The sequence below is a fragment of the Nanorana parkeri genome, unplaced genomic scaffold (genome assembly GCF_000935625.1).
Source record: "Nanorana parkeri isolate BGI_ZX_2015 unplaced genomic scaffold, ASM93562v1 scaffold1080, whole genome shotgun sequence".
In the NCBI taxonomy this organism is placed as follows: domain Eukaryota; kingdom Metazoa; phylum Chordata; class Amphibia; order Anura; family Dicroglossidae; genus Nanorana; species Nanorana parkeri.
The window spans coordinates 259264-284416 of NW_017307348.1; the positions used below are offsets into that span (position 1 = coordinate 259264).

The following is a 25153-nucleotide window of genomic DNA, read 5'->3' on the forward strand; positions in this document are numbered from 1 at the left end:
CCCCCCTTCCTGGTCCATGGAAAAATATTCTTCCATGAAACCAGTCCCTGGTGCCGGAAGGGTTGGGGATCGCTGTACAGCAAAGTTTGTACTGTGAGATCCTGTCAGAGACTACTGATGGGCTATTAGAAGATGAAATAGGCTGCCTGTGTACCGGGAGTGTAATGCAGAACTTTGTGGGAAGTGCTGAGTGAGCGGAGAACACTATTAGTTGAGCTCCATCTGTTGATAAACATTTTTGTAAATAAACTGTTGATGATTGCTTTCCTAGAACCAACTTGAACTCATATTAATCATTTCACAGAGAATAAAGTTGTCCATGCACATGGCAATTTTCAGTCAATTTTATCCAGTTTAGAGCCACTGGAATTGCAAATAGAATGGGATGAAATTGCACAAACAACTGCAAAAATTCTGTTGATGAAGTTAAGAGAACTGTTTATTAACCCTTGCAGTAGTACTACCCCCGCACTGCAAGGGTTAATAAAAATTTTTATCTGGATTTCTCCTTTTTAACTGGACAATGAATTGACACAGTTATTAAAAGATTAAATGCAAATGAAACCCAAATGGGAAAAAACTGCAACAATTTTGTCAACTTGGATCAGTCAGCTGAAAGCACTTTTGTATTTCTTTGCTTTGTGATTTTGACAAAAAATGGAATCGTAAGTTTGATCACGCTAAGAAATTGCCACCTGCCGCTTCATTGACATCAAATTGCCCCCTGTATGGCCAGCTTAAAGGTGCCCATACACCTTGCGATTATCGTACGATAATCGCGGGAAATCCCACGATCGTACCATAGTCGCAAGGTGTATGAAAGGCGTGCGACCATTTCTACTGTACGGTCGCACGTCTTTTGTCGAAGGAGCATGCTAGAAAACCCTCCGAGAATCGTAAGATTGTCGGCGGGTTAGTGGCGTGCTCCTTCGACAACTGCGGAACGGGCCAGTACGCGCACACTGCCCTTCAGCACTGCGGTCATCAGAAGCCCGCCCATCAGCGGGGCGGGCTTTCGATGATCGCAAGTACGATCTGCCTGATTGCATGCTGAACTAGCAGCTTGGCCTGCAGCAATATAGACTTACCTACAATGTACGCCAGTAACTTGTCACATGCTTGTGAATAGGCCCTTAGTGTGTTTTTTATTCTTTCATTATTTTTTTTTTAACAGCCTTTGGGTGCCTTTGCAAAATTTCATTTTTAAGTTAGAGAAAGAGATTGAGGACTGAGAGTCCTAGAGAGACTGTATTCCCCTACCCTACGCTTACCTCATTGCCCCAATCGGAGCACCTTGAAATTCTTGTTAACCACTTGCTTACCGGGGTGTTAAACCCCCTTCTTTGCAAGGCCATTTTTCAGTATTCAGCGCTGCGGTACTTTGACTGACGTTTATTCCGTCATGCAACGCTGTACTGAAATGAATTTTATGCCATTTTTTGGGGACAGATGGACCTTACTTTTGGTGGTATTTAATCAGCACTTTATTTTTTTACTATATAACGAAAAAAGTTTGAACATTTTGGAAGAAAACGCTTGTTCTCCCTAGGTAATGTTTTTTTGGTAAAATATAAAAGACAGGGTCACGTCAGGTAAATAGACACCTTAACATGTTAAGCTTTAAATCTGCGTTCGCCCGCATAATCGCAAAAAACGACCATACTTAAAATTGTCCATAGGCAACACTTTAAAAGCTTTTACCGCTCATCAGTTTAGTGTCATCAGTGATTAATGGCCCTAAAATGATTGCTCTCACTGCGACATTCATGGTGATATGTAATGTGTGGCGTAATCGTTGTTTTAGCATTTAGTAGCTCCCGACGCATATTTATATGTACCCCCCCACAAGCCCCCCATATGTTAGCCAATATACAATGACAGGTCCTCTTTGTGGAGACATCAGGGGTCTCTAAGACCCCTAAGGTCACCTTCGGACCCCCTAAAGAAGCTGATGAAGCAGAGATCTGCTTCACCAGCTACTTCTCTGGCTATAGCAGCCAGAGAAATGACAGCAAAGGCAGAAGTGATGTAATACTCACTGCTTCTGCCTTAAAAGAGAGAGAAGGAGAGATCAGCGTAGGGGGAATGCTGATCTCCCCTTCGTTCTCACTGCTAGTAGTCGCTGTGCTGGTCCCGGGCCCGCAAGGGGGACAGCAGAGCCTGGGAAAACCGGCAGCGGCGTTGGAGGGGCGCGTGCACCTTTTTAGTGTCATACAAGCTATAGAGCCGGTTGAACGCTTGTATGCAACAGTCGGTAGCGGCTGTTTACATACCCAGCACGGGAGCAGAAAAAATTACGTACAGGTACATTCGTCCGTTTATTCACAATGGGCAGATGGCAAGTGGTTAAAGTTGACCTTTTCCGAAATAAAAACAACATACAGGGCCCTACAAGGTACTAATGTGACAGACATGTTAATTGGCTGCTCAGCACTGCGCTGTGGGGAGACGGGGACTGTCACATGTCTCTCTCCCCCTATACACAGAATTATCAGATATTTCCTGGAACTCTGGCTCAGGTTGGGCAGCAGAGAAGCATTGGGAAAGTTGGTAGAGCCTCCTAAAAATTGAATATACTGTACCTGATAACTTTACACATAGGCAGAGTACAGGTTCTCTTCTGAAAACTGTAATATTGGGGATTTTTTTTTTAAAGTGTGGGTGGAGATCTTCTGAGAAACCGAATTTGCTTGCTCTGTGGATTCGTCTTTGGCTTATTTTTAATATGTGTGCTTGTTTTTCCAAAGATGGAGCTCGGGGCCCTGGGTGGAGAGAACATCCAGATCGGCGTAGACGGTTTGAGTTTGACTTTCGAGAACGAGACGATGAACGTGGTTACCGTAGGACACGCAGTGGCTCAGGAAGTGTAGAAGATGAGAGGGACAGCTTGCCAGAATGGTGTCTGGAAGATGCTGAAGATGAGACGGGCACCTTTGACTCCTCAGGAGCATTCCTACCTTCCAAGGTGTGCTATTGTGACCAAAATACTGTAAGGCTTCCATTCCCTGAATCATACTTCCTCTGTACATTGTAGGCTTTTTTTTTCCTCTTCCATCTTCATGTCCTCCTTCCTTTTGGTAATAATTTAGTAATGCATTTAAAATGGAACTTTTCAGTGTTGTAGTTGGCAATTTTTGAGAAAGTAAGATCATGTCATATATGTGTTTTTTGCAAGATGTTCTCTTTTAAAATTTTAAAATTTGAAATTTTCCAGAAGGTGCAGAAAGAGCCAATCCCTGAGGAGCAGGAGTTAGACTTCCGTCCCTCTGCGGAGGGGGAGGAGCATACTGACTCTGAAGGTAGCATCTCAGAGGAGGCCAAGGAGGCAGAATCGGACCTGCCCAAAGTAGAAGCAAATGAGGAGGGCAGAAAGGACAGCTGTGAAGACAGGCAAAGTATAATTGGTTACTATGCATGCCATTACTTAACATGGAGTCATCAGGAATTTGGTATTCAATTTTACATTTCTGTTGTGTGTATTTGTCTTAGTGGCCACGCCTCCTGAATCAAAACACAGGACACCCTCTCCAGTCATAAAGACTGACCCTGGTATTGAGCCGCCTGTCCAGAAAAAAACTCATCACCCAGCATCCAATAGCACTGAGCAGGATGTGAGACCCCAAACACCTCCAAAACCACCAACCCCACCAAACCACAAAGAAGGTAAGAATCCTTTGCTAAAAATGCATGAAAGTCCAGTATGTTTCACTGGTTTATTAGATAACTTGTGTGGCTAATTACTGCAGAAAACCAGTTAATTCCAAGAGGTTCACATCCTTTTTCTTGCCACTGTATATGGTGTAAGAGCATAGCCAAGTATAAAGGTATGCTAAAAGAGTCACTTTTATATATGTGGTGCATGAGTGCAAGTAATAGTATATGTGGTATAGCAGAAGTATAAGGCTAGGTTCAACACCCGAGACTGCACGATCGTGTGCTAGTGCACACAGCGGTTGGCGCACGGCCCCATTGATTTCAATGGGGTTACATCCGCGCAGCAATCGCTATAAAAAGGTACAAGTACCTTTTTTTTGTGGCACACGACACACAGCTTTTTTATCATGTTCAATTGCACGGGCGAAATTGTGGCAGGAAACCGGCGCGACTGGGGTGCCATTAGAAAATAATGGTGGTGAGCGATTCCGTGACACGTGCACAAAACCGTGAGCGGTTTTGTGCACGATTGCCGTGCGGTCAGGAGTCGCCCAGGTGTGAACCTAGCCTAATGGCTATGCTGCAAGAGTAATAGCATATTGGAGTTGCTAAAAGAAAAAGTGGAACAAGGCAGCTATAAAGATCACGTTTTTATTGCAGGTTTGGAGGTGAAATAAAAATTCATCGGTTTAGGGCAGTACTTCTTTCCTTTTCTGACCTGTGGTAGTTATTTTAATAGATGAACTGATCAACCTGTAATATGTCTAGTATACATATGGAGCAATTAGAAAAGCTGCCAATGGCACTGTAAGTACATAGGTGTGAGCAAACCTTGTGGTCTTTTTACTTGCTTAGGGAAAATGCAGTGGGTTCAGACATGGACAAATTTGTTGGTACCTTTCCCTGAAAGTAGTACCCACAATCCTCTCTGATATTAACGTATACTGTAAGTGACCGAACTAATGGCATCCATAATTGTTCCAAATTTAATAAAAATCAGACTTTGGTTTTTGATTCAATAGATTATTTTCAATAATAAAACACATGAAAATGGCCTGGACAGTAATGATGGGACCCTTCATCTGATATTTTGTTCCACAACCTTTAGATGGATTCAGTGCAGATTAGCAATTTCTATAGCTCTCAAGGTGGCCATACACTCTACAACCATCGCAAGACTTTAGTCTTGCGATGGTTGTAAAGGGATTAAAAAAACGTACGATCTGCCTATCTTGGACAGGCAGATCGCACTCTCGATCATCGCAAGCCCGCCCTCCTGAGGGGCGGGCTTCCGATGACCGCAATGCTGAACGGGCAGTGTGCGCGTGCGCACACCGGCCCGTTCAGCATTTATCTTCCGAGCACCGTTCTAACCAGCCGAGAATAGTACGATTCCCGGCTGGTTTTCGAACATGCTGGTTCGACAGAAGACGTGCGACCGTACAGTAGAAACGGTCGCACGTCTCCGTTCACACTGCTCGATTATCGTACGAAAACCCGATCGCATACGATTATCGTACGATAATCGTGCAGTGTATGGGCACCTTTACTGAGACTTCTGCACCTGCCAACAGGTAGTTTGACCCACTCTTCTTGAGCAAACTGCTCCAGCTGTCTCAGGTTTGAAGGGTGCCTTCTGCAGATTGCATGTTTCTGCTCTTTCCATAGATACTCCATAGGATGCAGATCAGGGCTCAAAGTAACCACTTCAGGATAGTATAGTATAGTATAGTAGATATGTTTTGTTCACCACCATTCTTGGGTGCTTTTTAGCAGTGTGTTTTTGGGTCAATATCCTGTTGGAGAACCCATAACCTGCAACTGGGACATAGCTTTTTGACACTGGGCAGTACGTTTCACTCGGGGAATTTCTTGATAGTTTTTGGTTATTTCATTGTGCCCTACACAGCAGTGCAGCCCCAAAACGTAACTGAGCCTTGTCCATGTTTCACAGCATGGTTTTCTTTTCTTTGAAACCTTGTTTTTTTTTGACTGTGAAGATGGAGCTGATATGACTTACCAGAAAGCTCCAGTTTTGTCTCAGTTACTATAGTAAGGACATTCTCCTATAAGGAATATGGCTTGCCAATATGCATTTTAGCAAATTCCAGTCTGGCTTTTTCATGTTTTTCTTTCAACTGGGGCATTTTCCTTTGAGCCCACTGTCCTTTAACCCCTTCATGACCGAGGACTTTTTTTTTCTTCATTTTTTGTGTACATGTAATAATCCGCATTTAAGTAATCCTGAAAATTACTTAAACCCCCTGAATATTATATATTTTCTGAAAGCCAAGACCCTGTAGAATAAAATGGTGGCATTTGCAAATTTTTATGTTGAACGATATTAGCGCGACTCCTTATCAAACCCCAAAATGTGATAATAAAAGCACTTAGATGCCCCAAAACACAATAAATAGCCATTTTTTAAATAAAATGTAAAAGTTGAGGTTACAACGAGTAACTAGATACCCAACATGCCCAGGTTAAAAATTGTGTGCGTCCGTGAAACTGCGGCAAAATTCAGTACCCCAAAAAGTCCTTAGACGACGCTGTAAAAGCCCCCATGGGTCATCAGTTTAGAGATGGGCGTAAATATTGGCCCTAGAATTATTTCTCTCACTTCAGCGTGCATGGCAATACCCAACATGTGTAGCGTGATCGTCGTTTTCATACATAGGTGCACCCGACATGTGTTTACGTGCAGACACGCGTGCAGGGGACTTCGAAAACATTTTACAATTATTTTTACATTTATTTTATGTAATAATTTTAAAAGCTGTTATTTTTTAAAACTTTACTTTAATTACTATCACATAGGGGGGATTACAAGCCCCCCATGTGATAGCTTATTGGCAGTGACAGGTCCTCTTTAAGGTGATACTGGGGCTCTAAAAGACCCCTAGTGTCACCTTTACACTTGAAATAAGCTATTGAAGTGCAGATCGCACTTTAATAGCATATTGCTGGATTTCAGAAGCCCAGCACTGACAGCTATGGGACCGGAAGTGATGTAATCTGCATCTCTCCCGGTCCCATAGTACGGGGAGGAGATCGGTGAACGGAGGTTCATCAATCTTCCACCTGACACCAGAGAAGCCTGGCCTGTAAGCGGAACCTGGGAAACACGGCGGGGTGTCGGGTGGGGCAGAGCTGTCCCGTTTACCGGCCCCTAGAAGCGAGTTGGCTTTACAAGTTTAAACAGAGTCCCTGGCGGCTTTTCTGTGTAAACGGGCCCGATGCCAGTGACGTACTATGGACGCCACTGGTCATTAAGAAGTTCAAAATTGACAGATGGTGCGATCAGACGCTTGTGTACCTTGACCTTGGAATTCAGCTTGTCTCTTTTTTGAAAGTTTTCCCTATCTATTTGTCTACCATACGCACTATCTTTCTGTTCAATTAAGGCTCAATCTTCCTCTTGCAGTCATGTCTAGGGAGGGTTGCTACACTCCAATGGACTTTAAACTCCCTGTTAAAGGAGAACTATGGGGTCAATGTTTTTCCCCATAGTTCTCCTTAGGGTAACGGAAGGACACAAACTAGCGTCCTCCCGTTACCCTAAGCTACAGCTTGCGGTATACTGAGACGCCGGAGCGGATCCCGACGTAGATGACGGGATCCGCCCAGCTGCGTGAGTGACAGCTGGCTCTGCCTATCTAGAGGCAGAGCCAGCTGTACCCGCCCCCTTCCCCTGTCCGTTCTGCCAGTCAGCGCTGGCAGATCGGAGCGGGGAGAGGGGAATCCAGCCCCTCCCCCTGTCACGGCAGAGAGCCGGGACAGGATCGAGAGGCGAGCGAACCCGGTATGTGTTCGCTCACCTCCCGATCTACTGAGCCGACCTGTGACAGTCTCATTGTCACAGGTCGGCTAGAACTATGAGGTGAGTGAAAAGCACTCACCTCATAGTTCTCCTTTTAATGTTTGCAGCTGTAGTCAGAGGAACATCAAGCTGTTTGAAGATGGTCTTATAGCTTTTACCTTTTGACGTGCTGGTTTATATATTTTCTTTCTCATTCCCTCTGATAACTCTCTCTCCTTGTTGTCCATGTTTAGTGTGGTGCACATGATGACACCAAACAGCAGAGACTACTTTCAAGTAGGCTGACCAATTACAGGAATGTGTGATAGTAAGAAACCTACTACTACAGAAAGCCGTTAGTTTGAAATGTCACTCTGATCCAATTATTTTAAAACTTTTCTAGGGGTACCAACACATTTGTCCAAGCCATTTTAAAATATCTTTGTAAAGCAAGTAACTTTTCTGTTTTACATGTATACCAAAGGCATGTAGATAAACATGAGACTGAAGCATTGTTTTAATGAGCGGTAAGCATACCAACACATTTTCCCATGTCAATATTGGGACCAATTCACAGTTCCTGTCAGTAGTCCAGCCTAAAATGAATGGAAGTTTGGTTGCTGTGGGATTCTGCACTTTTACATATAATTGGTTTCTTTCTCATCCATTGAGGAGCACAGGAAGTCTTTCACTTTTGGGTTATACAGCTGTCCACAGGAGGAATGGGCACTGGAAAACAAACAAAAAACTGTCAGCCCAGGATAACCCCTCCTACTACCAGCATGCTAGTTTTTTTGCTTGTGTCCTTGAATGATGGGTGGCTTTTCTTTAGCTCTGTTTTTGCTAGCGCCTTTTTTTCCCTTGCTCTTCAAGAATTCTTCATCATACGGACGGCCCCGGATTTTACTCCAACCTGTTCACCGTTCCCAAACCCAAATGGAGTACCCGGCCCAAGCTCTGAATGTCTTAATTTGAGCTCAGATTTCTGACTCTTCTGTCCGACTCTAGTTCACTGAAAGAAAATGTCCTTATGTCTGGATGTGGTTGGGCTGTGAGTCTGTCTCTGTTACAGCTTCCTTTTAAAATGACTGATATTTTTTGGGGAATCCAGAATCCCTGGTGGCTCAGACAGATCATCATCAAAGCTTATGGTCTCAAGGATCGGGTTTTAACCTTTCATGCCAAAACCAACCCTACCAAGACCTGTTAGTACTTCTTGGGCGTTTTTCGGCCTCAAGCAACTATTTCCCTGGTCTTATGTACACACATTTTCTAAATTCTGTCAGGTAGACATTTTGACCATATCTAATGCCTGCCTCAGCATAAGGTCCGTCAGGCTGCTTTTTGAGCTGCAGACAGTCCCTGGTTCTCTGTTGTATTTTGGGCCTATTAGTGTATTGTTTGCTATGTTGCCCACCCCTCAGATTACTTTTGAACGTCCCATAGGTTTAAAACTTCCTGTGTTTCTCAATGGACGAGAAAGAAAATAGGAATTGTATACTCGCCATAAAATCCTTATCTTGGAATCCATTGAGGGGGTTACAATTTCCACTTCTCTGAGTTTATGATCTTGTTCTCAGTACGGTTTTGCAACAACACTGAATAATGCGGGTATAAGGAGTAGTTATCCTGGGCTGGCCTACTTTTTTTTTGTCAGTGTCAAATCCTCTTGTAGGCAGCAGTAAAACCCATACGTGAAAGATTTCCTGTGCCCCTCAATGGACCCTAAGAAAGGGATTTTAAAGCGAGTACAAAAATCCTATTTCATGAAGTAAGCCCGCTGGTCTTCACGCAATACTATTAGAATGCACATTTGTTTTGCAGTTATGTATATTTTGTTGTTTCATTTTTAATTTAATTGTATTTGTAGTTTTTAAATCAGTTTATTTCTGTAGATTCTACTTCACATGGTCCCAGAGTCTCCAACAAGTCAACAGCTCCTTGTATACCTCAATCCATATCTCCTGCATTTAGCCAAAGTACTGCTGCTCGACAAGTAAAAGGTCGTCATCAAGGACCAGCAGTTCATTCCCCAAATTCTGCAACTCTCCACATAGACAGCACCTCAGTATCAAGCCATCCCTCGGTCAATGCTGCACCTGGCATGGGCAGTCTTCTTTCTGAACCTGATGAAGAGGATGGGCTAGAACATATGGAGCAGGTACAACCCTTTTGTTGCATTAACCTAGCAGAAACCTACATGAGTTCTCGTTTTTCATAATTTCATCTTTTCTATTTCACCTGACAGAGATACATGGGCTTGTATGTTCCTGTTTATAGAGCTAAAATAGGACAACTTTTCTTTCAAACAGTCATAAAAGGGTTGAAGAGTGTAAAGTTATTACTGTCTCACTTATAAGTGGATTGCTAATAAGTCATTTGTATGGTGTAGCAAGCACAGCAGATGGTGGCGTACCTGCAGGACGGGGCGCTAGATGATGACAGATTAAGAGGGAAAGTGCTAGATCATCGAGTGAAAGGACCATCTCCAGATAACCAACAAAAGTGGTACTATAAAGATCCACAGGGAGACATTCAGGGTGAGCCTTGACTTATTACTGTGAGTCCATTTTTTGTGTTTTTTTGCTTCTGTCACTTTTCAGTCTTCTAATAACGTCTTATTACAATTCTGTATTTTATAGGTCCTTTTGGTAATCGAGAAATGGCCGAATGGTATCAAGCTGGATACTTTCCAATTACTTTGTTGTTGCGGAGAGTATGTGATGAGACCTTTCAGCCACTCAGTGACATTATTAAATTATGGGGCAGAGTTCCATTCATTACACCTCCAACGCCCAGACTAGTAAGTCATTCTTCATTTTCCTTTTTGCGTTGGCATGTTCGCATTATGTAAAGCATTATGGCTTCATTCACACTAGGTGCGATTAGAAGCACCTAAAATAGTTTTGTAAATGCATATTTCGTACTAGATGCATCTGGTATCTACAAGCATAAGCAAAGCATCTAGCCTGCATAAATATGCAAGTGGCAAGTGTGAATGGAGCCTTAAAGGAGAACTATGGGGTAACCTTTTTTCCCCATAGTTCTCTTTAGGGTCACAGTAGAACATATACTAACGACCTCCTGTAATCCAAAACTCCGTATATACCCCACTATATGCTAAAAATGCCGCAGCTGGGACGGATCCCGACAATACTGTCGAGATCCACCCTACTGGATGAGGCGGTGCCTGCCCGCCCCCTCCCTCATTCATTCCTCCAATCAGCACTGGAGGGGAGGGGGGAATCCCTGCGGGCAGCGGTGACTGACAGTCACCGCTCACTGCAGGGAGACGATTGGGAAGTGAGCGGATGGGCGACATGTTTCTGCGGAGAAGGGAGGGTGGAATCCCTGCATGGAGCGGTGACTTACCGTAACCGCCCTCCGCAAGGAGAGGATCGCGATGTCAGCGAGCGGTGGTATGTTTCCACACACTTCCTGATCAATAGAGCCAACGTGCGACAGTTTTAATGTCACACGTTAGCTCTAACTATGGGGATGAGTGTAGTTCCCTCACGCCATAGATCTCTCAAGTTTCTGTAAGAGTTGTTTTTACAGAGCATGTAAAAAGTTACATGTTGTTACATGTTACAGTCAATTCGAAAAAAGACAGTTCTATCAAGATCACCGCAAATAAAAAAAGAAAAATGCCCTGCATCCAATCAGATGCTCCCTGCATCAACATGGTACAGCAGTTTCTTTTTTCTTGTAATTTTGCGCTTTTTTTCTCTCTCATTTTTTGTAAAATGCACTTGGTCTGTGTAATTTACAGAACTGGGCAGGGTTGACACCTCTCACTCCACAAATTGCTGTGTATTGTGAGCCCACATCAGGACATAGGAGCTGAGGGCATTTTTGGCAGAACAACAGGTTTTTCTCTGTGCTTGTATGGCCTTTATATGGATAAAACCTAGGGGAATGTGCATGGATTGCAGACACATAATGCATGTTTTCATAAATGTTCCCCTGACCTACACTTCAATTTACGTGAACAGAGTTTGAGTCTTTAACCTTACACTGTTTTCATTTTACAGGGAGAGCTGGGACCTGAGCAAATTGGCCGCCACCAAGAGATGACAACCCTGTACCAGATGCAGCAGCTGCACTACCAGCAGTTTCTAATACAGTGAGTTTATTATAAAGCTGATACTATTTAAGATTTTTGTATTGATTAGTGATTTTGGCACCATGTCCCTTTCCTCCTAGATTATTCAAGCATGTATGTTTGAGGGACTTTTAAGGTGCCGCCATTAACCGGCTTACAGTTTTAAAATTTGTCACCTTTTATTGCGTCACATAAAAATGTAATCATAATACAATGTAACCTCAATACCAATTGGCATATTTGTTCACAATTTAACAGAAATGCCAATGTTGGTTTCTAATCATGTATCCACCAGGGGCATTTCTTTGGTGAGGTGGATGTCTGCCCTTTTAGGTTTCCGTTCTGCTACATGCTCCTTTTTTTTTTTTCGTTTTGCATGTTTTGTTCTGTTGGTGGTGATGCAGTTTTTATAACTGTATTTTACTATTGTCTACACAGACAGCAATATGCCCAGATGATGGCACAGCAGCAGAAAGCAGCTCTTTCATCACAGCAGCAGCAACAGCTAACTCTTCTCTTACAGCAGTTCCAGGCTCTGAAGATGAGGTAATTTCTCACGTTGACAGTGTCATCAACCTCACAGATGCATTATTTTTTTTTAATATCTGATAGGAGAATTGATTTTAAATCTAATGCATTGGTTTTCCTGTTTCTCGTAGAATATCTGAACAGACAGTTATTCCTGCAATGACAAGAGCTATGTCTGTACCAGATAACACGCCTTTATGGGAACTTCAGACAGCTGCTCCTCCACCCACAAGTAAGCTTTGCATGGCATAGGCCATGTTCTTCATATGCAAGATTCCAGTTTACATGGTTATTTTTTGTGTTTTGAAAGAGATCTTGGGTAGATCTGATTTGCCTAGCAGCTCACCCATTTTATGTACAGTGGGGTGGAATCTAAAGGATGTCCTTTAAACGTTGTGTATCTAGAATTACAATTGCCCTCATTGTAATTTGCTCAATTTACTTTTACATTTGATTCAGTCGTGGTCTGATGTAACAATGAGTTCTGCAGTACAGTGAATCCATTTTGGTGCCACCTGTTTTGCCCATATTGCTGTGGGACGAAAACAATGTTCACCTGTACTGCACAATTTGCTGTACCATTGGCAGAGTCTCTAAACCCAGTGACGATTCAAACCTGCACAAATAACACCCTGTACATACAGCTTTAAAGGGAATCCCAATCAATAAAACCTTGTATGAGCTTTAATATGTTAATGTAATTTTTAAGTAGTTTTTCATATTTTTAAATATGTATCTTTAATTAAAATAATCCCTGATGAGCCTGCCATGAAGGTTCAGACACGTTCAGACATTTCCTGTTTCAGGGTAACAAAGCTGTGTCCTTCTCCCAAGTGTGCTACTGCATTGTCACTTGTCAGTAGTTCGATAAACGCTGCTTTAACAAATTTAATGCCATTCATGCTTGTGCCATACAAGCCTAGTTTATTGGGTCAGATCTAACACTAACAGGATTACTTAATATTGCAGTTGGAAGACATTTTTGTCTTACACTTTTGAACAACTTTTACCGAAATGTCAGACATACTGCTTATTCAACGGATTACAAAACAACAAAAGACAATGACAATGTAAAGTCACTTTTTTTTTTTTTTCTTGTTCATAAAGGGACAAAGGGTTGGAAGTAATTCTTGGACACATGGGTTATACTGCCCCCTACTGGAGGAATTGCACACTGGCAAAACAAGAAAAGGTGTTTTCCGGTTGGGTATAACCCCTCCCACTCCTATAATGCTTCAGTTTTCTTTACTAGTGTCCTAGGAGAGTGGACGTAAACCATTTTTACTCAAGATTTCAATATATTTATTTTTTCTTCAGTCAAGATATGTTTGTTATACTGTAAAGCTCCACTTCTTTTACAATTATTGGGATCAGTTAATCCTCAGCATTGCCTTGGAGGTTTTTTCCGAACTCCACTGTACTGAAGATTTTGGGGTCTGTCTGTGACGTGACCCTTGGGCACTGGGCTCTCCTTGCAGTGCTCCCCAAACACCTAGGGGGGATTTTATCAAAATTTGAGCAGGCAAAATCTGGAGCACATTTGCACTGCAACCAATCAGCTTCTCAGTCTCATTTTCAAATCCTACCTGAGCAAACTGAAGAGAGATGCTGATTGGTTGCCATGGACAACTGCACCACATTCTGTCTGCTCCAGTTTGTGATAAATTGCCATGGGATGAGGAATTACACAATTCTGTTTTGGATTAGATTTTACCACAGGAGCCTTAGCCTGCTGATTTAGCTCCCAAGTTAAAAGATACCGTATCAGATCTTATTTACACAGGGCCCACATGTTTAAAGATAAAGCAACCCCTGACTGAAAACAACTAATATTACTAGTCTGGGTTCAGTATGGAGACTGGATGGCTCCTGATAATCTGTACTCTCATCCAAAAGACTTTTCTTACAATATGTTTTTGTGAAGGCTTTTATAAAAAAAAGTGGTCCAAGAGGATGACCCAGTGTTTTTAAAGGAGAACCATGAGGTGAGTGATTTCCACTCATCCACATAGTTAGAGCCTACCTGTGACAAAGAAGCTGTCACAGATCGGCTCTATTGATCGGGAAGTGAGCAGAAACATGCCGCTGATCCGCTCACTTCCCGATTGTCTCCCTCCAGTGAGCGGTGGCTGTCTGTCACTGCTCCCCGCGGAGATTCCCCCTCTCCGATCCTCCAGCGCTGATTGGGGGAATGAACAGGAGAGGGGCGGGCACAGCTGGCTCTGCCTCGAGATGGGCAGAGCCAGCTGTCACTCGCATAGCTGGGTGGATCTCGACAGTATTGTCAGGATCCGTCCCGGCTGTGGCGCTCTCAGTTTATTGCCCGCGATATACTGAGCCTAAATGACCCTAAAGAGAACTATGGGGAAAAACACTTACCCCATAGTTCTCTTTTAAGTATAAGGCTGACAAAGGTGTAGAGGCTTTTGCCAAATTCTTGATCTCCCTGGCAGCTCCTGCTGTGCAACCTGCCATAGCGATTATGTCAATCTGTCAGGCGTTGGGGGAATGGACTAACAATATTTCTGAGAAACCTGAATCTACGCTTACTGACCATTCAGTTATGAAGAGTTTCGAGCTTATACGTGCAATACTCTTTTGCCCTTTGACAAAGAATGTGTCTTTTTGTTTTTTGTTAGACAACTTTATTTAAGATGTCACTGGCAGTAAAAGTACTTTTTTGTCGAGACAAAAGAAACCAAGGCCTCAAACTAGCAAACCGATTCCCACCTTTGAATCCTAGAAGAGTTTATTTTGCATCTCTCAACTTACCAGTCAAAAAAAAAAGACCTAAGCCAGTTACTTTTTCACTGCAATCCCTGGGTTCCCAAAACATCCAGACCTGCAGACAAGTCCTCTTCGCATTGACGCCCTCACAATCCAAAATGGGGGGAGGTTTGTTGGCCTTTGAGGGCTCCTGGTCAGAAAGCAGCATCATGGGTAAAAGACGTGGTGTCCAGGGGCTACAAGCTAGAGTTGCACTCGGCCTCTGCCCCACCTCATACCTGTGTCTCTGCACAGGCTGACAAACCTCTATGCTCCCCTAGAATATGTCTTGATTCAGAGCCATTAAAATTGTTCTGGAAGCTAAAAGGTTTCAATGATTTTTCTCAATTCTGTTTACAGTTCCCAAACAAAAAGAAGGCATGTGTCTCATCCTGGATTTAACATTCACTTCCAAACGTTTTGCATGAACTCCACCGACCTGGTGACTTGGCTTCCCTTCACCAGGGAGATTTTCTGGCCTCTATAAACATAAAGGATGCATACAAGTCTCCATCTTCCCAGCAAACCAACTCCACATGTGCTTTGCTTTGGGCATGCGACACTACCATTTTGTAGTCTGCCAATTTGGCCGCAATCAGGACAACTTTTCCTCTGTCCAGCACTACTATATCCAAAGATTTCCCTTCACTGCTTGGTTGTAGGTAATGCCGTGCAGGTTTACCCCTCAGTCGCTGCTTCCGTTTGAAAGACTGAGTGTGTGTTATTCCTAGTGGACCCTGTGAAGGGGAACCTGCTTCTCTTTACACCATTTCTCGGTGGCTCAGACAGATAATCATTCAAGCCTATTGGCTTAGACAAGGTACCTCCTTGCCCTGTCAAGCCTCACTCTGCAAGGTTTGTAAGACCTTTTGGGGCTTTTAGACATCAGGCCTCTATTTCCCAAATTTGCAAGGCCACCGTCTAGTTTTCTGGTTTTGCCAGATGGATGTTTAGGCTTCAGCTGATACAAGCTTCGGGCATAAATCTCTTTGAGCTGCAGGCAGACCCCAGTTTTTACACTGGTATGTGGTCTTGTTATTGTTTTGTTTTACTTTTGGATGTCTCATATGTACAAGAATTACCTTGGATCTTGTGCCCCTTAATAAACGCAAAAGAAAACAGGATTTTTGCACCGTCAAATCTGTTTTTTTGGAGTTGATTAAGGGACACAGATTCAAACCTTCTGTGTTTAAGATCTCCTCCCAATATTTTTTTTTTACAAAAGTAGAACATAGTGGGAGTGGTGGCAAACAGATTTCCTTTGTTTGCCAGTGTCCAATTCCCCCTGTAGGTGGCAGTATAACCAATATGTCTAAGAGTTGCTTCTTATCCTGTGGCCCCCAGTGAACTCCAAAAAATGGATTGTACAGCAAATACAGCAGTTCTGTTTTTCTACACATATATTGGCTTTTTTTCCATTCATTTTTTTTTATACAGCTTTATTTTCAGGTTTCCCATCATTATGCTTGCATTGGTTTTGGAGTATACATTTTTAGCTCTTAATCTGTTTTGAATCGCTAGCTTTAATTCTACAATCCCTTTTGTTTTAGTGTGGGAGGGAAGCAGTGTGTGGGACCTGCCTGTAGAACCAGCATCTCAGGGAGCATCAAGAGATCAGCTGGAACAGATGGAAAAAGCTAAAGCTGCTAAGGTAAAATGATCATTCAAACTAGATAACCCATTGTATTGACAAAATGTAATTCCATAAAATGATAGAGCAATTGTGTCATAGCAGTACAAGGAAAAAGTTATCTTATTATTCATTATGAGACAACGTTCAATCCATGGGCTTTTTACACGGTCTGAAAGTGGGTACATTCTAACTATATTGACTCTTCCATTCTGGGTTATGCCCTGCTTAACCGACACTTGCTAATTCGTTTTAGCTAAGCATCTGTAAAAGAATGACACCCTGAGTTGTGTATTATTAAGCATATGTTCCTCAGTAAACCCAAGAAAAAAAAATATTTTGAGTACAAAAATATCTAATATAATATTCCTTTGGGGTGGGCACGGGGATTGTCATGACCTCTGAATAATAGGCAAACATATCTGTGTCCCCCAATAACCACAATGGAATAGTGATCATTTTTCTGAAGGGAACTGAACCAAGTTTTCCTTTTTAGTTTACATGTGACCATTACAATCCCCAGGTTGTAGTGAAATGTATGATATTTTTTATTTGTCTAATTATGTCCTTTTCTCTAGGGGTACTGATTTTAGGAACAAAATAGACCCCTTAATTAGTTGGCCTATGCCTGTAATCCCAGTGCATCCTTGCCACTGTGTAGATTTGCACTGCTTTTCTTTCTTTTTTTCTTAATCAGAAAGGAATGTGAGGTTCATTCCGTTAATATTGAATATATTAGTGATATTAGTGCTTTATATCATAGTTTGGCCAAACCACATCCACTGAAGACCCTAAAAGTATTAGGAAGCCAGCTCTCAGAATATAAATTGTAGACAGTATGGAAACTTTTATTTCTACAATGCAACATTTTTTTAAACAAAGGGCGTATACATAAGCTTATATATAACCATTATCCTTATCCGCATGTGTTCTCCTATTTACTGGAATAAACAAAGCCTGCTTATGAGCCATATGTTTGTTTGCATACCGTAGTCTGTCCCTTCCTTGTCTTTTTGCACATGGCAAACAATGTAAGACAAGACGGATAGAATTGAACCCTTGTATCTAAGCAGACAACTACCAAGAACAGTAAAGAACTGCAGCACTAATGTTGGTGTGTGTGTGTGTGTGTGTGTGGCTCAGTGTGGTGGGCACAATATACTTACATGCTGACTGAGCATACGCTGGTTACTTGGATACCCTAATGATCAAACCCTGATCTGCTCTTTTCCTCCTGAATTTTTGCTGCTGTTTTTTCTTTTTTGTGGAAGTCAGGCCAAGACTTCTATATATATATATATGCTAACTGTTTGTATTTTTAGCAGGAGCAGGAGAGAAGGGAAGCAGAGATAAGGGCCAAACAAGAAGAGGAAGAACGTCGACGGCTTGAAGAGGAGGAGAGGAAAAGAAAGGAAGAATTGGAGCTGGCACGTCGAAAACAGGTACTACACTTAACCTTGCTGGAAAAAGATGTGTATATATCCTGGCCGGGATTTGTATGCTTTAGGCAGGAGGGAACTCGTGTTTATTTTTAAATCTTTCAAACCATATGAAGATTTGTACAGACACTGTGCTGACACTTAAAATAGTATAGTTATATGCCTTTGTATAGCTCTGGACCCACAAAGCCTGCAGGGCTTTTAGTATGCAAATAGCATCCTGATATCCTGTTTTAGAGTGGCTCCTTTTCCTTGTAGGGTCATACGGAGCCACCTTTGTGTGTGCTAGTAAGCTGTGTGTCTCTCTACAAAGGCACAAGCTAGACAAGTCATTCCCCTGCTTCCTGTTCCACTCTTCTCCTTCCTCCCGTCTTCCTCTCTATTAAAAGCTGGTAGATGGATAACTGCTGGAGACTGCTCTGTCCTTTGTGATCTTGTACTGGACAGGAAGTTCAGGGAAGTGACGCTGAGAAAGCTGGAGTCAACTGTTCAGAGACATGATGACTAAGAGCTTGGACAAAAAGAAATACTGTGCACGGCAACGTATAATTGTTTGATCTGGATTCATTATTGGACAAAAATGATTACGAGTTTAATACTACCTTTTACTTTTAAACACAAAAATTATTATTATTTATCAAAACACATACACATAAAATGTTGAGACCAAAAATAAAAAATTGGTCAAATTTTAAATAATTTTTTTATTTTATTTTACTTTTTTTTTTGTGTCTGCCCTCAATCTCTTTTTCTGCAGCCCCTATTATGATTGAACAGGAATCCTCTATATTGAGTGTTCCTGCCCCTTCATACATGTGGATATAGTGTGCTTACGTGTCCACAATCATGAATGAATATGAAATTATGTAGATCACTTCCCATTCATTCATAACTGGGACATAGTAGGCACACACACACTAAGCATTTACAAACACTCAATGGTCAGCTGATCGGTGAGTGTTTGTATACCGCTCTCCATCCTAAATGGCTGTGGCAGGAGGCAGGGCGGGTGAGGAGAGCTTTGCCTCCTGTGACAGATCATAGCGCTCTCCTCCACTCACCGCTCTCCCTCCTGACCCAGAAGGCTGAGCCAAGAGGTGTGGGAGGAGAGCTCCGCCTCCTGTGACAGATCACAACTGTCACCACACAACACTACTCTCCATCCTGACACAAGAGGCCGAGCTGGGTGGTGCGGGAGGAGAGCTTGGCCTCCTCCCGCACCTGTCACTGCCCCACACTGCTTGGTCATCCTGAAACCTTCTCTCCTCCCTGCTGGGCTCCAGAAGGCACACAGACAGGCGGGGAGGAGAGAAGCTAGGTATACACTGAATTTTCGGCCAAAAAAAGCACTTTTGGCAAAATCCCGAAAGTGCCATCCTTCAGCCAAAATTGTGGCGCATCCATAGTTTCACTCCTCCCCGCTGTGCTCTACTCTGTGTTCTCTCTGACACGCATCGTCCAGATGGTAGGAGAGAAACTTTTAGAAGGCCGACCGCTGCGGGGTGGAGAGCAAAGTCTTCAGCAGTGTCACAGGAAGCCAAAATTTCCTTCTGTGACCCAACAGAATGGAGAGCAGTGTGGTGGCGGAGACTGCCGTGAGCTGTCACAGGAGGCTGAGTCGGCAGTGAGGGGGAGGAGTTAGCTGTCAAAATAGACCGAACTCTCCTCCCCACACCTCAGCCTCCTATGACGGCCGATCCAGGATGGAGAGTGGTATACAAACACTCAGCGATCAGTGATTTGCTGTAAAATCCTTTTCTTGAAGTCCATTGAGGTGTGCAGGTCCCACCCCGAACTGTTCTTCCCCGTACTGCTTTGCTACAAAACTGAGATGTTCTGGTAGCGGACGGGTTATCCTGGACTGGCCTAAAGTTTTTGTTTTTTTGTCTGCCAGTGTCTTGTCCTCCTATAGGCGGCAAAGTGACCCGAAGGTTTAAGACTTCCTGTGTTCCTACACAGTTACAAAAAAAATTTTGTACCCGCTGTTTGCCAATGTAAAGCTAATGTATTATCAAAATCCAAAGTTATCAATTTTTCACCTGGAATCGATGTGCCTGGTATGTCATGTTTACCATGTCAGCTTGGGAAATCGGACCCAGTACTTATAGCAGTGTTTGTTTATTATCTTTTAGGAAGAAGCTCTGCGGCGACAGAGGGAGCAAGAACTGGCACTGAGGAGGCAGATAGAGGAAGAAGAGCGGAAAAGAGAGGAAGAACGGAGGCTACTCGAGGAGAGGAGGCGGCAGGAGGAGGAGAGGAGGCGGCAAGAAGAAGAGCGGAGAATACTTGAAGAGGAAAAGAAAAGGGCAGAAAATGAAAGGCGAAAAAAGGAGGAGGAAAAGAAACGAGAGGAGGAGAGGAGGCAAAGGGAAGAGCTTCAAAGGAAGCAAGTGAGTTTATGTGCTGCTTGTGCTATAAAAAAAAAATCTCTCATTCATAATAGAGTTTAATCTTGTCAGGGTTCGTATTGAGTTCCTCTGTCACAGCTATTTGTTGCCAAAGCTATGCTCCTGAGCAAAACTGAAATGGAATGCTATGTGTCTGAGCAAAAATGAAATGGCAATCACTGTGACATTGTAATCAGCTGTTGTGGTGATCATATGATCAGAAACCTGTCAGCATGATTCCCAATCATTTGTGTAAAGGTGCCCATACACCTTACGACCAGCTCAAGACTTTTGTCTTGCGCTGGTCGTAAGCTTATTAAAAGCTTGTACGATCTGCCCATCTTGGACAGGCAGATCGTACTTGCGATCATCGAAAGCCTGCCCGCTGAGGGGTGGGCTTCCGATGACCGCAATGCAGAACGGGCAGTGTGCGCGTGCGCACACCGGCCTGTTCCGCAGCTGTCGAACGAGCAGGCTAGTTCGACAAAAGACGTTCACACTGCTCGATTCTCGTACGATCGTGGGATTTCCCGCGATTCTCGTACGAGAATCAAGCAGTGTATGGGCACCTTAAGACCTGTGCTGTCAGTATAAGCACCACTGACTTCTGCATTTCTCTGACAGCAGCAATTTTGTAAAGTTATCAACAGTAATACTAATGGGAAATGTAATTGCAAGTTATGTTAAATTGTTTTTTTGTGTTGTATGTACCCGACTAACAGTATGCGCTTCCCCCCAGGTGAGGAATATAGGCATATATATGATGTTGAAACGGTAAAGCTGGTTATTAACCACATTTACCATGGCTGAGGAGTATTTTTTCTGTACCCCATCATGTTTAGGGACTGGCATTATCCTCTAATAAAATGGAGCTATTTGTTTAATGCAATATATACAATATGGTACATATGGTGTCTTTTTTCACGTTCTTCATCAATTAAAGGTGTAGAAGGGGGATGTACCTCATGTGCCCAGGGCATCCGTCTCCTCTGTGCCCACTCTACCTGCGGAAATGACCATGCCCTGCTCTGTATCTTTGAAACACTGACTGCAGCTCCTGTATAAAGGAAACTCATTCAAAATATGTTATGATATTATTATAGTTACAATGTGATTTGTTTGTTTAGGTGCAGATCAAGGAGACGTCCTTTAATTTATGGTTAAATCTATATTTATTTAATTAGTGATACATAAGGTATCAAATAAACAATTCAATGAAAAGCTCTACATTACATTACATAGTGTCGGCAGACAACACTAAGCGTGTCTTCCAACAAATAAGACCTTCACACCGGACTGAAGGGAGGGGGTCAAGAGAGTGTGCCCTATACAGAGAACTATGAAAATACAGACTAGATGCAATATTGTAAAAAAGTTAAATACCTTAAATATGAGACATCAGAAGATGGATGCAAACAAGATTGTCAAGGAACAAAGAGAGAAACGAAAGTTCAGTTAATTAGTTTTTATCTTTAATGGTTGAATCTATATTTAATGATTGAAACATAACAAGGTATTGTCCTTTTAATTTAGATATGAAGTGAGCTCCAACAGCTTTTGTTTCTAGATATGTTTAAGGATTTCCTATTTAGCCTTGTTAACGTGTATGTAAACTCTAAAAATGTTTTTGAATTGAAGACCTTCTGTGCTCTTGGTCTTTGCTGACCATTATCAGTTAGCATTGTTCCTAGTTTACCAAGTAAACCACAAAACGACCCCCCCCCTTCATGTTCTGGAGATCAGGAGAGGAGGAAGTGTTCTGTAGACATATCACTCTCTGTCCTAGGATGACAATTCTTCCCCTCCATAGTTATAGTGCAGTGAGTAAGCGTTGTCACCCTAGGACAGGAAGCGTGTTCGGACAGAATTACCAGGTGAATAAAGGAAATACAAAACAGAAAACGAATGCAGCCACCACATCTCAGACTAGTAGGGTGCAAAATATTACGTTGCTGTGTGATTTAGAATTGTTTGCTCTGCTGTCTATGGCTTTTTTTTCTCTTTTCTGTCTTTTTGTTAAGTTAATCAGTCTTTATTCTGCTTTATTACAATTGCTTTTATTCCTCTTTTCTTGCAGGAGGAGGCAGCAAGGTGGGCTCGTGAAGAGGAAGAGGCAGCACAGCGATTGCTGGAAGAGTCAAAACAGCGACAGGAGGAAGAGGAACGCAAAAAGCAAGAAGCTCAGAGACAAAAAGAGCTTAATAGACAGAGGCAGCAGCAACAGGAAGCACTTAGACGCTTGCAGCAGCAACAGCAGCAGCAACAACTGGCACAGATGAAGGTTGTTGAAACTTCATTGGTTTTCTTTGGCAAAGCTGTGGTTGCTGTTTATATCATCATTCTTAGGCTGATTTCACACTAGAAATAGTGTTGCTGGCGAGTTCTTGCTTAAAACTGCAGACATAATACTCCCCTACCTCCAGACATAATACTCACCTGCTTCCATGTGTTATTCCCTCGTCGGACAGATGCTTTCTCACTGATGGAAATACTGCAGAAAGTAAGTTGCCAATGAGGAAGTGGCATATAGTTCATCCAGCTGGCAAATAAGAGTGACCCATGGAAGCAGGTGATCTGTCTGTTCCTGCATAGCAATCCTGCCACTGGCAACATCCCAACAACAGGATCAGTGCGGAATGGCCCTTAGGCTGACCTTAACCACGAGTACCTTAAAGGAGAACTATAAGGTGAGTGAAAATAGATTGGGAAGTGAGCGAACACACACAGTGGCTCGCTCACTTCTTGATCATCTCCCTGCAGAGAGCCGTGACTGTCAGTCACCGCTCCCAGCAGGGATTCCCCCCCTCCCCTCTCCGATCCTCCGGCGCTGACTGGAGGAACGAACCAGGGAGGGTGCTGGCATAGCTGGCTCTGCCTCTTGATAGGCAGAGCCAGCTGTCACTCACGCAGCTGGGTGGATCTCGACAGTAATGTCGGGATCCGTCCCGGCTGCGGTGGTCTCAGTATATCGTGAGCAGTACTGAGCTTTGGGTCACGAGAGGACGCTAGTATATGTCCTCCCATGACCCTTAAGAGAACTATAGGGAAAAACACCCCATAGTTCTCTTTTAACTATTAACAGAAATGTATCTTATTTGTGTATCACACAAACACTTCACAGATACATTTTTGTTATTGTCATGTGACAGTTTTTCTAAAACAATACAGACTAACGACTTCAGGACAGTGGTAGATCGCAGGGCAAGGTCCTGGTTCCAGCTGCAACCCTGATGGTTCTCGTGAAAATGCCAAATTTCGGCACTGGTATCTGTGCATCCCTGTACAGCCTTAAAGTGACACTAAACTCCGGAGTTAAATCTTAAAAATATATTTAAGTACCTTAACTTTTCACAAAAATGTATCTTATTTGTGTAACACTCGGCTGTAGATCCTCAAATCATCTCTGAATTGGTGCTGACACTGTCCTTCCTTCTGCAGGGTGGCTACTTTTGTTCCCCATGGTCCCTGTGTGCGTTGTAAAGTAGCCACAGCTCCAAGCTCACTCCCGTGATAGACTACATCCTCAATACAAATTAGTAAACCAAACATGAGATTGTAGTCCATCACTGGAGCGAGCTTGGAGCAGTGACTACTTTGCAACACACACAGGAACCATGGGCAACAAAAGTAGCCACCCTCCAGAAGAAGGAAGGACAGTGCCAGCACCAATTCAGAGATGATCTGAGGATCTACAGCCAAGTGATACACAAATAAGATTCATTTTTGTTAATAGTTAGGGTACTTGAATACATTTTAGGATTTAACACTTGAGTTTAGTGTTACTATAAATGGCCCAATTATAGCTCCCATCCCATTAAGCATCGCTTGCAATTTTTCTATTTTTCCTAAGGTACAATAACAAGCAGCTCCAGTGGTCAGAGCGGCTTTTTGTCACAGGAAGATTTTCCAAACCTATACTCTATTGCACAGGAAATAGTGAACTACAGCAGTTCTCAAGGAGGACATCTTGCTGCTCTTCGTTGTTCAGGAGATATTTGGCAGTCTATAGCCACATGGTAATAGAGAAATCATAGAAATATTTTGTGAGACCATGAAATAATGTTTAATATAGGTGATCAAGTTGTAGATACCTACTGGTATGCTAATAACCTTTTTTCAACTGTATTTTCTATTATGGTTGTAGCATGTTTTACTGCATTCAGAGGAAAGGTTTTCACTGTGACCTACTTTCATTCTCTACCATTTTAGCTACCTTCTTCTTCCACATGGGGGCAGCAGGTGAATTCTGTAGGATCATCTCAGTCTGCATTGTCTTTGGCAGAGATACAGAAGCTTGAGGAAGAGAGGGAACGGCAGAATCAGGAAGAGGTCTGTACTTCTTTTTTTTCTTAATGATATTGTCGTTGTCTGGTTAACTGAACTATTAGATTGTTTTTGTATTCCGAGATCACCATATAAAAGACTGCAGAAAATATGCTGTTTTATTTTTTCCTGACCCAAATCAAAAAATATTCTTCCTTTTGTGAGCAATTTGGAAGGACGAGTAAACAAAATTGTAAGTGTGACTTTTCTGTCCCTTTGTCACCAACTCACAAGTATTAATGAAAATATGGGACAAGTTTATTCATGGATTTGTGATACTTAAAAAGTTAAGGTTTGTTGTCTTATAGGGAATATCTTGCAAAGTTATTTGCGGCTATGCAGCACCCTGAAAAATTAGAAATTGCAGTGAATTTCCTGTCACATGACATGGCCTAGTCACTTCTCCCTGTAGTTTTAACGTGTATTTCCACTTTTGCAGTCAGTTGAGAAAAGCTTTCTATATTTGTATGTGTTCCTATTCACACAGCATACCAACCACCCCCCCCCCACCCCCCACCCCAC

The 25153-nt window shown here is 42.7% G+C and overlaps 1 protein-coding gene across 6 annotated transcripts in view; it reads left to right on the plus strand.

Moving 5' to 3' along the window:
- The window catches only part of GIGYF2 (GRB10 interacting GYF protein 2), a 105813-nt gene that overhangs the window by 59207 nt on the left and 21453 nt on the right, over positions 1-25153 (plus strand). For all 6 annotated transcript variants that reach the window (XR_001941790.1, XM_018567659.1, XM_018567658.1 and 3 more), the window contains 14 exons: positions 2748-2965; positions 3215-3395; positions 3490-3663; positions 9349-9614; positions 9846-9993; positions 10096-10256; positions 11488-11579; positions 11997-12104; positions 12218-12318; positions 16403-16503; positions 17805-17924; positions 20054-20311; positions 22386-22589; positions 24518-24637. Coding sequence is in view for 5 of the 6 variants with exons in the window: in XM_018567659.1 (XP_018423161.1) it covers positions 2748-2965; positions 3215-3395; positions 3490-3663; positions 9349-9614; positions 9846-9993; positions 10096-10256; positions 11488-11579; positions 11997-12104; positions 12218-12318; positions 16403-16503; positions 17805-17924; positions 20054-20311; positions 22386-22589; positions 24518-24637 (2252 nt within the window). In the remaining variant the exon portion in view is untranslated. The remainder of the gene's footprint in view (positions 1-2747; positions 2966-3214; positions 3396-3489; positions 3664-9348; positions 9615-9845; positions 9994-10095; positions 10257-11487; positions 11580-11996; positions 12105-12217; positions 12319-16402; positions 16504-17804; positions 17925-20053; positions 20312-22385; positions 22590-24517; positions 24638-25153) is intronic.